Source organism: Indicator indicator, chromosome 3 (assembly GCF_027791375.1).
Source record: "Indicator indicator isolate 239-I01 chromosome 3, UM_Iind_1.1, whole genome shotgun sequence".
Lineage (NCBI taxonomy): Eukaryota > Metazoa > Chordata > Aves > Piciformes > Indicatoridae > Indicator > Indicator indicator.
Window position 1 is genome coordinate 22,446,156 of NC_072012.1, and position 13,824 is coordinate 22,459,979.

Genomic DNA, 13,824 nt, shown 5'->3' on the forward strand with positions numbered 1-13,824 from the left:
TTCTCCAGATTAACCAACCCCAGTCCCTCAGTTGCTCCTCACCAGACCTGTTAAGGCAATTTACCCTTTTCTGCATTATCCAGTAACACTCCAAAAATATATTTCAATACAAATCACTTAAGCCAATTTTTAAATCACAAAAGAAGTTTATGAATTATGCTTCAGAATAATTCTGAAGACTGATGAATAGTTTTCTGTAACATTCTCTAGACAAGGCCCTTACCTAGGCAATAGATGTACCAGCAAGAATATCTAATGCTAGAAAAGTGCTTTCTCAAAGCATATTTGGATGATTACACTTCCAAATTAGAAAGTGCAGGCAATGAAGGAATAGCAGCTTGCTGCCTTAACAATAAAGACTACTTTAAGTCTTTGTGTGAACTTCTGTATTCTCCAAATAAATAACATGGCAAAGAAACACAACAAGCAATGTAGATCTAGTATTTACTAGATTCTGGGTTTTAGATTCCCAGAATAGTTCTAGGGGAAAAAAAAAAAAAAGTGTTGCAAATCAAGTTTTTATTAAAAAGCAGAACACTGGGCACAGGCCATGAAACTGACAAAAATTTGTTTAATTGCTGTTGTGAGAGAACCTACGTTGCCTTTCTCTTTAAGGAGCCATGCATTCTGTGAGAGATTGGATTACACAGCAGCAGATTAAATTCCCCTCTAACATGCACAATAAACAAAAGGGAGAGCTGGGATAGTCACATCGCATTCCTCCCAAGGTAATGTACTCCACAAATACAGGGACAACCTAAACGCACATAAAACCCCCCATCTTTAATCTCATTCCATCTTTACTCACCCCTTCCTGGTAAAAAGCTAATGGCATTTTTAAATGTTTAAATTTTTGTTTGAACAAACCAAAGTAGCTGCTGCTCCACTTCCGTGGGAAGCTCTTTTAGCAAGCTATAGGACTCACCTACTATTCCCTGACCTATTGCCAAAATTCTTTGTCAGTTTTGTTTCTAAAGGAGTACAAGGCTAACAGAAAAACTTTCTGTAGTTATCATATATTTGCATAGATGATTTTTTATTAAAAGTTTACAAATGTAAAGAGACAAGAAGATGCTTCAGCCTGTGTTTTGTGGTGGAGAAGCTGTTAGCGAGCCTTCTGCTTGCAGGTCACCAATGTGCCAGCTGATATAGAGAGGTTTAGTTTTCTGGGTCATCACAAACATTATTGAGGCTTCGGGCAAAAAGGTCAAACTATCAACAGTAAACACATTAGGACTTTATCTCTGTGTCATTTTGTAATATCACTATTTAATTAGCTTAATAATGATTAGACAACTGACGAAAGAGAATCCTAGAATGGCTTAGGTTGGAAGGGACCTTAGAGATCATCTACTCCAATATCCCTGCCATGGGATATTGTCAAGTCAACCAGACTTGGCTGCTCAAGGCCTCATCCAGCCTGGCCTTGAACACCCCCAGGGAGAAGGCATCCACAGCCTCCATGGGCAACCTATTCCACAGTCTCACATTGCAGCAGTTTTAGGCTGTGCCTGGAAAATTTTCCACAGATCTTGAACAGAAAGTGGTAGAATGAGCTAGCCTGGCAATTTTATGTTGGGGGGGGGGATTTTCAGCCCACCACACACCACCCTCTTACTGAAGAACTTCTTCCTAAGATCCAGTCTAACCCTACTCTCCTCCAGGTTCAGACCATTCCCCCTTGTCCTGTCTCAAGACATCCTTATGAAAAGTCTCTCTGTAGCCTTCCTGTAATGTGCTTATCTAAAGAGCTTTAAAATATGTCTTAAGAAACAGGACAGATGTCACTATACAGCTTTGTTGTAAGATTTTCTTCAGCTTTATCAGCAGGTTAAGTAGTCAATGTACCCCACGCTGCTTCTGTTTTTGCATTCCCAGCCTCACTGTGCTGACAAAATTCTTTGCATTACCATGACAAAAACTGCACGAAGAAACTGATTTGCATTTTATTTTTCAGCTGGACAATTTCCTGACCTGGTTTGTATGGCTCTAGACACACCAACAACTGTGCCTTTGCAATTGAAGAGGCAACAACTGACTCATGCCTACTTTCAGCCTTCTCAGTCGCTCTCTGCTCTTTCTCCTTTAAAGATGCTGTATATTCTAAGCTGTCAACACCGAGGCTTAACATCTGCATATATACAAACTACCTCTCCTAACATGGTTTAAACAAGTCATAGGAACACATCTCATACAGCCCTTCTCAACTGAAAACACTTTGAGTCCAATACAAGGTAAATAAAGATAAGAACCTTCCAACACTCCTCTTATTGCAGATCGTCATTTTCAATGAATGGAAAACATTCCAAAAAGTACAAGATTACACCCCAAACATACCAGAAATTAATGAACACAGACCCAAAGAACACCAGCTTGTCAAAGTCAGCTTAATCTACACAAAGTCAAATGAACTCTTCCTGCAATATTTTTAACCATTTCTGAAACTTCTCCAGTGTTAACTAGGTATTTTTGGAATGGAACATAACATAATAAGCTTTACCAGTGGTTAAGAGCACATACCACAAGTGACAGACATGTTAGTGTTGCCATGTTTAAGATGCAGCATGCACAACAAAACATCAATGTAATAACTTGCAGTATCCCTTTTCTCAATTTCAAACTATTTTATCAGCATATTTTGTCTTGCTAATAATCACTGTTATCTAGCACTCATAGTGCTGTGTGTGTACATAACCTGGATACAGACTGCAACAGAAAGTTTCTTTAAAAAACTTTTTCACTGCCCAGAGCACTGCATTGGCAAATTAATAATTTGCAAATCAGCTCTGGAATGCAACAGGGTTAGATGTTTCTTTAAGTCATTAGAAAATGTATCTTTGATGTTTATTTCCAAAGTAAATTCTGTGCCTCTTTGAGTCCTGAAGGCTTTCCCTTCTGCACAAGTGTGTGGTTTGATGGCAGTGACAGAATTCAATAAGCATTCTCTCAGAATAATGAGCAGATCATGCAATAAAGTAAAATTCAAGAGCTTAATTTTCTCTCTGGATTAAAATTGAGACACTGAGTTATTTGGTGCCTGATGGCCCACACAGTATTTTTACATCCAAATATCATTTAAATAAAAGTTAACTCAACATTTGCGTTGGCAAATGTTAAGAAACAACAGATTAGCACAAGTTCAAATACTTAGATGAGTTTACTGCTACAGACAAAACCTAGATCAACAAAGGCTTAATCATTACATCAATGTTTACTTATTTAGAAAAGGGATAGTGCGTCTCTCACACATACATAGCCTTGAATAAATACAAACCCTGATAAAAAGAAAGCAGCATGCCAGATATCTCTGAAGACAGCGCCAATACTGCAAGAGGTGCTTGTACCGTAGCTCTGCACTGTTCCTTCCTGTGTGTTATCTGTGGTACTAGAGCCATCTCCTTCCCTATGTACTTCCAAATGTGCTGCTTTCCTTAATTTCCTTCATCAGAAGAGATTAAAATTGGAAGGTAGCTTTAGAAGTACAATCTACTAGTTCTGTAAAGTGTTCAGCAGTTTAAGCATGCAAAACCAAGCAAGATTTCAATATTTTGCTAAAGCTTTATCATGTCTATTTAATAAATTTCATTTAATAAAAGGAAGCATAACACTTACTATCACAACATTTAAACTCAAAATACATTTCTTCTCACCATCAGAGGCTTAGACTTGAAAAATTCACTACTGCAGGCTTTCCCATTGTAATGGGATCATCCACTGTAGCAAAGCATACTCAGTGAAATGCTGGAAGACCCAAGTTCTCCTTTAATGTGTTTCCCACAGAAATCCTTAGTCAATACTGCAGAGTTCTAAAACTAAATTTGCTGTAGTATAAACACTGTCACTCCAACACCACTTAGATACAAACTGTTCTGAGGCAAAATGTCATTTTCAGTGCATTAAAATTCAAATAAAACAATCAGATAAAACAACACACTGATCAGTCAATGTGTAAAAGAGCACCAATTAAACCGCCCTCTTAAAGTTTCAGATGAAAACAGAGCACCAATTTCTCAGCTTTTGCAAAGCAGAGACAATAAATCCAGACCATTTTTTGTGCACATTCTTCAGCCTAACAATGCTAAATGATAAGCATTTTACCTTCTTCTTTTACCCCCTGTGCTGGGAGGTGGCTTAGGTGTTCGTGTTGAAACAATCTGACAATGCACAGTTCCAAGCAGTAACATCAGCCATACTGGCCCGATTACTTCAGTCAGAGGTATATTATGTGGGCTTTGGGCTGTATAGAATAACACCACAGCAGCAACTGCAAAAGAAGGGAGATGAAGTTGAGTTCAATATTTGCAATGTCTGAAATGGACCACTCATTACATGGCTTTTGTTAACTTCAACTGCATTTTAAACTAATCTATGTAATTCTGAGAGGAAGTAATTATAATTGCAATGAAACAGGGTTATTACATTAGTTACTTCATTAATTTACATAACTTCATTAATTTACATTATAAGTATTCCAATTTATTTAAAAAAAACACTAAAAACTTGGCAGTTAATTCACAATTTACCCAACAAATGTTTTAAATAGTTTGTTTATACTGTAATATTAAATACTATTCACTTATTTCCAGCATTTTTTTAATTCACAACCCCAGAAATATCAGAAATATTTTGTCACATTACAGACTCTATAGATTAGGGAAATGATGCATTATGACAACAAATTTAGCAACTCAAAATCCCAAGAAATCTGAGAAGGGAAAAAAAAAAAAAAAAAGGAAGTTAATTACAAGATATCTCTGTAACTAATGTTCTGAAAACTTGCTCGCACTGAAAATCTGCACTTTTAGTATTTGGCTGCTTCTAAAGTTCTCCTGAAGGCTCCAAAAATTAAACATGGGATACTTTTAAAATAAACTTAAGAACGGGAAAATAACAAACTACAATTAGGGTCTTTCTCAGCATAAGCCACCTATGAACACAGTAATGAATGAACAATACCTGCTGATGAATGTGACTTCTTAAGCACCTAGCTTGGAAATGGGGATAAGGAGAAGGTTTTTATAGGAGACCAAGTGTGTATTTGCCAATATTTCAAGTCTTGCAACCCTGGCACTGTGAAACTTAATTACTAGCTGTTGACATCATCATGCAAGAGGCACTGTTGTCTTTTTTCAACTCAATTTCCTGTTTAAAATACACTTTCCAAATGATGCAGTGATTCACAACTGCAAGGACAGAGGGCAAAACTAAAAAAGAAATCTTGCGTTTTAGTTGGATTTCAGTGGAAAATTTATCAGTTTATTTGCTTCTCGGGATATTTAAACTATTCCCAACTTTCATTAACCTTCCGTTCCATTTGTTGTACATGCTTCTGATAGGTATTGACTCACTGCACCACTTCTTTTTCCAGTTTTCCTCTTGTATGTTGCAAATAATTAAGCATAAAGTCAGGTTATTAGAACTCAAGACTACCCATCCAGAAAACTGTGAATTGCCTTCTGTTTGTTAACAGTTGCCAAAAAGTCCTTCCATAATCTAGAAAATATAAAATTAAGATGCATAGTTTCCCCACACAGCATCACAGAATATATCTGGTTGGAAGAGACCTCCAAGATCATCCAGTCCAACCTTCAACCCAGCACTGCAAGGTCAACACTAAATCATGTCCCTAAGCACCAGATCCACATACCACTTAAAACACCCCCAGGGATGGTGACTCCACCACAGCCCTGGGCAGACCATTCCAATGTTTGAGAACCCTTTCAGTGAAGAAATATTTCTTAATATCCAGCCTTAACCTCCCCTGGTGCAACCTGGAACCATTTCCTCTAGTCCTGCACTTGCCACCAAGAACAGGCTCACTCCAACCTCCCTTCAGGTAGTTGTACAAGCTACAAGTTCACTGTCTCTGATGTGACCAAGTAACACATGGAAAAAGACAACTGGAAACTGGTCAAACAGGTCATCCTACCAGGCTGCACACACTGCAGGCACCTTGGCAGGTTTGGCCTGGCTTGCTTCTTTATCAGCTCTTGATCTGCACACATACCAGAGAGATCGACAAAACACACTACCTAAGCCAAAGCTTTCTTTGGTATTGCTCACTCCCAAACTGAATTACATAGTCCTGGCAACCTAAATTATAGAGAGTGATGACAAACTAACAAGTGTGCTAAATGCTTGAAGTGATCTTTTGAGGAACTCCCTAAATTTTCAGTATGTTCCCTTTATATATATATATATATATATGTTAATCAAAAGACACACACTTAACACTGTGTCATTCCAGTATTTTCAGAAAACATTGGAATGAATCTTAACTGCAAAAAGTAGACTAAGTAAGGCAGAAGAGCTTCTATATGGTTAAAATCAGCAGTCACTTGAAGATGGGCCTGTAATCCAACTCTACCTTGCAGAAGGTAAAGAACAAGCAGCCAGAAAAAGATGACCCTCGATGTTACTTGTAGCCACCACCTGTAGAAGAACGGAAAGAAAACAACTCTCACGATTCCTTTGCGGGTCAGAGATGTCCAAGGACTTTCAGGTTTTGCTTTAGCAAAAGCAGATCCTTGAAAAAAAAGAAAAGAAGTTTTGATGTATTTTATTGTTATGGCTAAAAATAACTTTAGTTGTTCAGTAGCAGTTAAGATAATTATTAAACATAACTATTTGACAAATCTCATACTTCCACCATTACACTATGTCAGTCCAAAATTTGTGCAAAATGCTGGTGTCCTCCTGACTGCCAGTATCTGGAACTTCTACAAATACCAAGATTTTAGAAAGCGCGAATAACAAAACAATGCCATTTCTTACCATGTCAAAATTATTATAAAATAATTTAATAAAAATTATTCTGCTTCACTGAAGTATCAGAAAATGGATATGAAGCAGCAAGAAGTCATATGAAAACTCCACATTCCTGTGCAGGCACTGAAGAGTCCTTTCCATAGCAAAGGGATCTAAAACAGCAATATCTGTAAATTGTTCCAGCTGTGTCATTCAGGTAAACAGAATACGTCTGAGTAGTATAGAGGAGTTACCTGTACAAATGAGGGCTAGCCCAGGAGCAGGAAAGCTACTCAATTTATCTTTGTCTGGTTTTTTTTCATAATTTTTTACCTCGCTCATTCAAAATGTTTTTCCTCTCAATTTCTTTTTCTTCCTGCAAATTCCCACTCCTCTGCCAGCTAGAAAACCACAGCATTTACTCACTGGGGCTGGGAAATTTATGCTAAGGTTACTGCCCTGAAAGGGCAACTACTGTGTGCTGCTATGCCATCTCCACCTTGTTTACAAGCAGAACTGGCATCACTGAACTCCGTGCTGGCATGGAGTACACTGTCAGTACTGGAACTACCTTAAATGCCCACTTACACATCTGTGCCGAGTAGCCATTTAAATGTTATTCCTCTGTATCACTATATTGAAGTGGTCTGCTGCTGTTCCTTAATTCCTACCAACACATAGTTTTCAGTTCTGTTTCTTTTAATTTCAAATGTTATTTGATTTTGTTTCTTTCTCTCCTGTACCCATTTTTTTCAGAAGTTCTATTGTTAGGTGATGTGATAAAAGCTCGTTTGCTCAAAGAGACAATGTCAGGAGGGGGAGCCCAAATAATACACTGCTGGGGTTCTTCTAGACCCATCACTGAAGCCATCAGTCCATTAAAGGCCCATTAGAGAGGCACAAGAGCAGGCAGAGTAAGTGCTGTCCTAGGAGAGCCATCAGTTCTCCAGGTATGAAATCATCACCCACAAGCCATTGGTAGGGGCTCTTCAGATCACCTTTCAGAGGAAAGGGAGTTACCACCCAGAGGTGTGGGACTCATTATGGAATGAAACTAAAAGGATCTCTTGTTGCACAGGACTTATTATGGGATGTTTAGGGAAGAAACCAAGGGAGAGGTCTAGGCAACTTGAGGAGAAACAAGTATGGAAGAATTGAGGGGTATGGACGTAAAAAAACAACTGGTCAAGCACAACTAGCTGCTTCTTAAGAGTATGCTGCTGATCCAGCCATGCCATGCACCTGCCCAGTTCAGTCAGTAATTCCTTCTAATTTGATTCCTTAACTCCCTCCTGGGCAGGGGCTGGTCTGTTTTGAGAGCACGCCTGCCTAGCGGGGTAAGTGCCAGAACCTGGAGTTAAGTATCAGAGCATGAGTGGGGCAGGGGTGGGGGGGCAGATGTTGATAGTGCTAGCAAACTGCAAGTGCCAGCAGGGATCAAGCCAGCCCAACTGGTGAAGCCATGAAGTGGCCTGGGAACACAGGGGTGAGCAGGTCTCTACACAGAGCTCGGGGTGGGAGGGTGCCTGTGTATCTCTTAAGGGCCAGGGCACAGTGGGGTGCTTTGGTTAATTCAAGACTGAATTCAAAGTGCACTACCTGGAATGGATTCAGGAGACTGTGCTGGCTGCTGGACTTACGGAAAAAAAAAGCTCAATAATATTTTCCCTAGCTTTCACAAGGCATGAGGGAAATTAAATAAAGATAAAAATAAATTAAGACTAAATAAAGATTTTTAAAGTGTCTCATATCATCTGACCTTCGGTCGCTGTTTTGTTATTTAAAATGGGCAAGACATAGTCAAGGCTGACAGAACTGCTGCTCTCCAGAAATTTCAGCATAACCTTTCTCCTAGATGTCAGATGATCTGGAAGAAATCTGAATACCTGATTTCTGAACTACAAACTTTGATCCATTACAATCTACTTGCTGCTTTTTTCAAAATATAAATCTATCTAACAAAAACTAAGTCAAGCCTTTAAGCCTTCAGTTTAATCAGAGGTCATCTTTTAACAAAGCTTCCTATTCATCTTTGTAGAGAGGAGTTACTTAGGGATGTTTGGTTGGAGTTTTTTAGTAATTACACTTTTGTTACTGTACACAGGAAGGCAGTTATTTTTATACTGAGAAATTCAGCTTTTTCTAGCTCAGGACATACCTCTCACAAGATCAACATCTATGAGGTCTGGTTTCACATGTCCTGTTTTTTTCGGTTTGTTTCTCAAACCCTGCAATAGATAAATGCTATTAAAATACATTCTTGCAGGTGACAGACAGGACAACAGAAGAAAATACTGATGTAGTCAGTAATTGTATTCAACCTCTTCTGCTATTGAAAACTCAGACAAATATGTCAACTTCATAGATTTCAAACAGTACAAAATAAATATTCTATGAAACAAGACACAGCAAATGTCTTTTTACACACTTTACAGTCTCAACAAAATCCAACCAATTACTGACCCATTAGGTAATTTTCCAAACATGGTTAAGCACTGAGCATTCATCTCCCATGACTTGGGATTATGCAGAAAACATATGCACACACTTGCAAGAATTAGTAATACATTTTTATTAGGTTTCCAGAATTTTTGCAACAAATTACTTTCCTGAATATCTTTTTCTTCTTAGATGTCTAAATAAACTGCACAAAATGCTTACAGTGCAGATCCTTCATTCAAAACCTATACAGCAAATCATTTGAAATGCAGGCACCACTAATCAGCAATGTCAGAAATCCAAATTCTAGTAAACTATTCATTTTTCTTAATAGTGAATATAGATTCACCTGTTTAAAAGAGGAAAACCCCGAAGTCCAGAAAACAGGAAAGCAGCAGGGAAAAAAATAAGCTTATCTTGTCTTTTAGAAACAGCACCTTCCTTCACTGAAGAGCCATGTTATCTTGCAGAACTTTCAAGTTTGTTTCTAATGACAAAACGTGATGCTGCACTCTCAAGTCTCAAAGACAGTTGTGTTTATTCCGATCCCTTTAGATTAGGCTCTTGGTCACACCACACAATGATTCCACAGAGCACAATTCATTCAGAGTAAACAGAATACTTCCAAAAATATTTCAGGTACAAATGGTATTATTACATAAATTCTGTAATTATTTTAATTCAAAAAAGCAGTTAAATCACTGTTGACCTCTAGATTTCCACCACTTCCATATTTTATCCATGTGTAAAAATGTTTATTGCTTAAATGCAAACATTCAAATCAGATGAAATTAATAATGAAAGATCAGTGAATGTTAATTTTACAAGAACAAGCAAATTGTTCAAATGCAGAGTGAAGCTCAAAATATTTCTCACATCTAGATTCAACTGGATTTTTCATGCTGCATTAATAAAAATAAAATTAATCAAACTGTTCACAATGAATTAAATATATAGTCATCACCTGATGCATCTATTAGAAAAATGAGTTTGCTTGAAACAAACCAGAATTAATACACAGCAGTGAAACATGGATATGGCAGAATGTGCAAAAAGGTAACTGTATGATGCATCTTTCCATGGGGGGAGAAAAAAAATAACGGTGTCATACTGTTTAAAAATTCCTTTGGTAAAATCTCAAACGCTTTCAGAGTCCAAGGACTACACTGAATTTGTTCTACATTTTGCCACATGCAGAGAAAGAATTCCATTCATTAGGATGCAATTTCTCCACTCTTTTAATACATCACAAATATCTGCAATACACATGGAATACAGCAGTGCTTCAAACTCACATTGATCACAAAGGAAACACTCAAGTTTCGTATTGTTCAGGCCCATCTGGTTAGTTCATAACATTTCTATTCTGCACCAAACTCAGTACAAGGGTGGCGAGACTCTGGAATAGGTTGGCCAGGGAGGTTGTGGATACCTCTTCCCTAGAACTGTTCAAGGCCAGGCTGGATGAGGCTTTGTGCAGCGGAGTCCAATTGAGAGACATCCCTGCCCATGGTGGGGAGGTTGGAGTAGATGATCTCTGAGGTCCCTTCCAACCTAAGCCATTCTAGGATTCTATGATTCTAACAGTAAAATAAAGTTTACATGAAAACATTTAAAAATAGGTGTTACTACTGAGAAAATTATTTTGCACAAATTTTTAAATTTATCTTAATAGATTCTACTATAGTTCTAACTAAGCAGTACATTTATATCATTTCAGAATCAGATTTTCTTCTGAAGAATCATTTTTTAGATTTTTTGTTAAGTTCATTTATGAACAGTACTGTAGTAGCTTTGAGATTAAAGCACCACTGCAATCTTCAAACTTAGTGGCCTGTTGCAGTGTTGCCATTGTTACACTAAGCTCAGTCCACAGAAGCTCATACAGCCACATAATTAATTTCTGAGTTACTGGGCTCCAGAAAAAGGGGATGCATTATGAATGAGCACAAGGCATCACTTGCAATCAGTTATTGGAATAACGTCCTATTGTACAGTTGTTATAACAACTTCTGTCATAATGGTGAGCAGTTCTCATTGTCATGGGAAGGACACTGAAAACAAGTACCAGGCTTGGCTATCAGTTGGAGATGAGCTGTCCTGATGGCCAAGAACATTTCCAAAAGCTTCTCCTGCACATTACAGACAAATGACATGACAGGACACAAATTTCCTGCAACAACTCCTGCCTGTGCTAACAGCACTCATCCCGGCTGCAGCTGCTGCTTGGAGATCCACTGGCCACCTCCGAGCAGCCCGCCCTGCCTGGCACTGCCCCTGACGCACCCCCGGCCTCTTCAGAGCAGCTGGTGGCGGGGCTGGGCCGGCGGCGGGACAGAGCTGGGAGGGCAGCGTGGGGAGCCAGATCCTGCCACAGTGGGGGCACTGCGCCTTAGGTATAGATGCACTTTTAAAATCCCGTTTGCTCCGACTTCAAAGTCAGTTTGTAGACTGAAACCTGCCACATCAGGAGTGGCTCCCCCGCAGTGCTAACAAGTGCCTCCGGCACACCCTGCTTGCCCATTTAACTGCTGGGCAGGGGAAAAAAACACCCACAGGGAAACTGAAGCAATGGACATTTGGCCAGTGTCAAGCAATGCCTTGAAACTCAAGCAGAAATAGCATACCTCCTGTGTGCAGTATTTGAAGAAAAAAAAAAGGTTAATTGCAGACATTGATGGCACTGTTAGTTAAACCAAAATGCAAAGAACACTGTTAAATTGCTTGTTCAGGGAAACAAAGCCTGGAGTACTTACCAGTCTAATAAACTGTACAAAACAATGACAGCATCATAAAGGAGGAAAAGTAAACTGCAGGTATAAGGTAACTAACTGAAAGTAAAGAGAGCTCAGATAACTGACATCAGAATTAGAACACAAAGTGAAAGACAGAGGTACTAAAACAACTAAGCCCCATCTTAAGATAACTGAAAAGAAAAAAAAGGTACTCAGATACAGAAAGATGTAGCAGCCTACGTGCTGCAGAGTCACTGATTATGTAAAATAAATAGAGCACAGTATGCTGGCTATGTTTGGTTACACAAGTCTTGTTCTACTTGACCAGTATTAAATACCATCACACAGACTGTAAGTTATATCAGCATACACAACCACAGACAGCACGCCCAGTAACTAACCCCGAAAAGGTTGAAGCGTTATTACCTTGATTTCTCTTTGCTCTACTGATTTTTCCCATATTTGTTGATCATATGCACCAATCTAAAAAGAAAATACACACACACAAAAAAAATCTACATTAGGTTTTAAAAGACATTGCTCAAATAAAATCAGTCGGTCAGTCTTCAGTAAAGACAAGCATGAAGACAATAGGCTATTTCCTTGGGGAGACTTATTCACAAAGAAACCTTTATTTTCTCCATTGCATCTTGGCTGGACTGGATCTGGCTGATCTGTAAATGAGTTGTGCAAGAGGGGAGAGGTGAGCAAGGAGATAGCCTCAGCCTCATGCCATGACTTGTGAAGGCCAGAGGAATGGAAGATCACGCTTCCTCCCCTCCCCCTGCCCCATGAATAAAAAGCAATTCTTTTATCTTAGGCTCTAGTCTTACCACAGTACTGCAGTATTTGTGTATTTCTAAGAGCAGAACTACAGAAAGAGTAAAAGTTGACCCCAAAAGCACTTCTTAATATGCTTGCACCAAGACCAATTTTGGTGAGTTCTGCCACTTAAAATAACATCAAGACCGGTGGCTACAGTTAATTTAAGAAATTACTGTGTACTGGTTTATACAAGAAATCCACTCTAAGACTGTCAGATGTCTTGACCTCAAACTTCAGGAAATTCAGACGTAAGATGAAGTGGTAAGAATAAGTCAATATATGAGACAGTATATGCAAGCTTTGTGAGAACTTATCAAAGATGTTCCAAGGGCTGGAGCACCTCTGCTGTGAGGATAGGCTGAGGGAGCTGGGGTTGTTCAACCTAGAGAAAAGAAGATTCCCAGGGAACCTTAGAGATGCCTTCCAATACCTGAAGACATACTATAGGAAAGCTGGAAAGGGACTTTTCAGAAGGGTGTCTAGCAACAGGACAATGGGGAATGGTTTGAAGCTGAGGGAGAGGAGGGTTAGACTGGATCTTAGGAAGAAGTTCTTTGGTACGAGGGTGGTGAGACACTGAAACAGGCCAAGCAGGGAGACTGTGGATGCCTCCTCCTTGGGGGGTGTTCAAGGCCAGGCTGGATGAGGCCTTGAGCAGCTGAGTCTGGTTGAGACTCCCTCCATGGCAGGGAGGTTGGAGTAGATGATTAATAAGGTCCCTTCCAACCTCAGCCATTCATTGATTCTATGGTTATAAGATTGCTTTGGACCCTGCACAAATAGTGAAGACAACAGCCTGCAATGATCTCTTTTACTGTGTCAATTTCAAAAACTTTCCATCCCAGTTCTCCCCAGTTATATCCACACTGCACATAGGCACACAGAGACCGCTAGGTATCTGGGATTTGATTCATACCTCAAACTCTGAGCAGTTAAAATGCAAGATCACTTTTAAAGGTCCTAAGGGAGAGACAGATGCACTTCCTGAGATTCAAAGTCCCTTTGCTGACTGTGCAAAGACTTGATACAAGCAACTTAGTCCAGACAGCTAACAGAGAGGTAGAAGGAACCCCTGTCA

General features: G+C 39.1%; 1 protein-coding gene across 1 annotated transcript in view; it reads right to left on the reverse strand.

The window, feature by feature from the left end:
* PHTF2 (putative homeodomain transcription factor 2) overlaps positions 1-13,824 on the reverse strand; it is a 68,115-nt gene that overhangs the window by 24,297 nt on the left and 29,994 nt on the right. Inside the window, exons 2-7 of the mRNA XM_054399778.1 lie at positions 12,348-12,404; positions 11,943-11,954; positions 8,906-8,975; positions 6,368-6,526; positions 4,099-4,264; positions 3,275-3,439 (exon numbers count right to left, since the gene is read on the reverse strand). Of these exons, the coding sequence (XP_054255753.1) occupies positions 3,275-3,439; positions 4,099-4,264; positions 6,368-6,526; positions 8,906-8,975; positions 11,943-11,954; positions 12,348-12,404 (629 nt within the window). The remainder of the gene's footprint in view (positions 1-3,274; positions 3,440-4,098; positions 4,265-6,367; positions 6,527-8,905; positions 8,976-11,942; positions 11,955-12,347; positions 12,405-13,824) is intronic.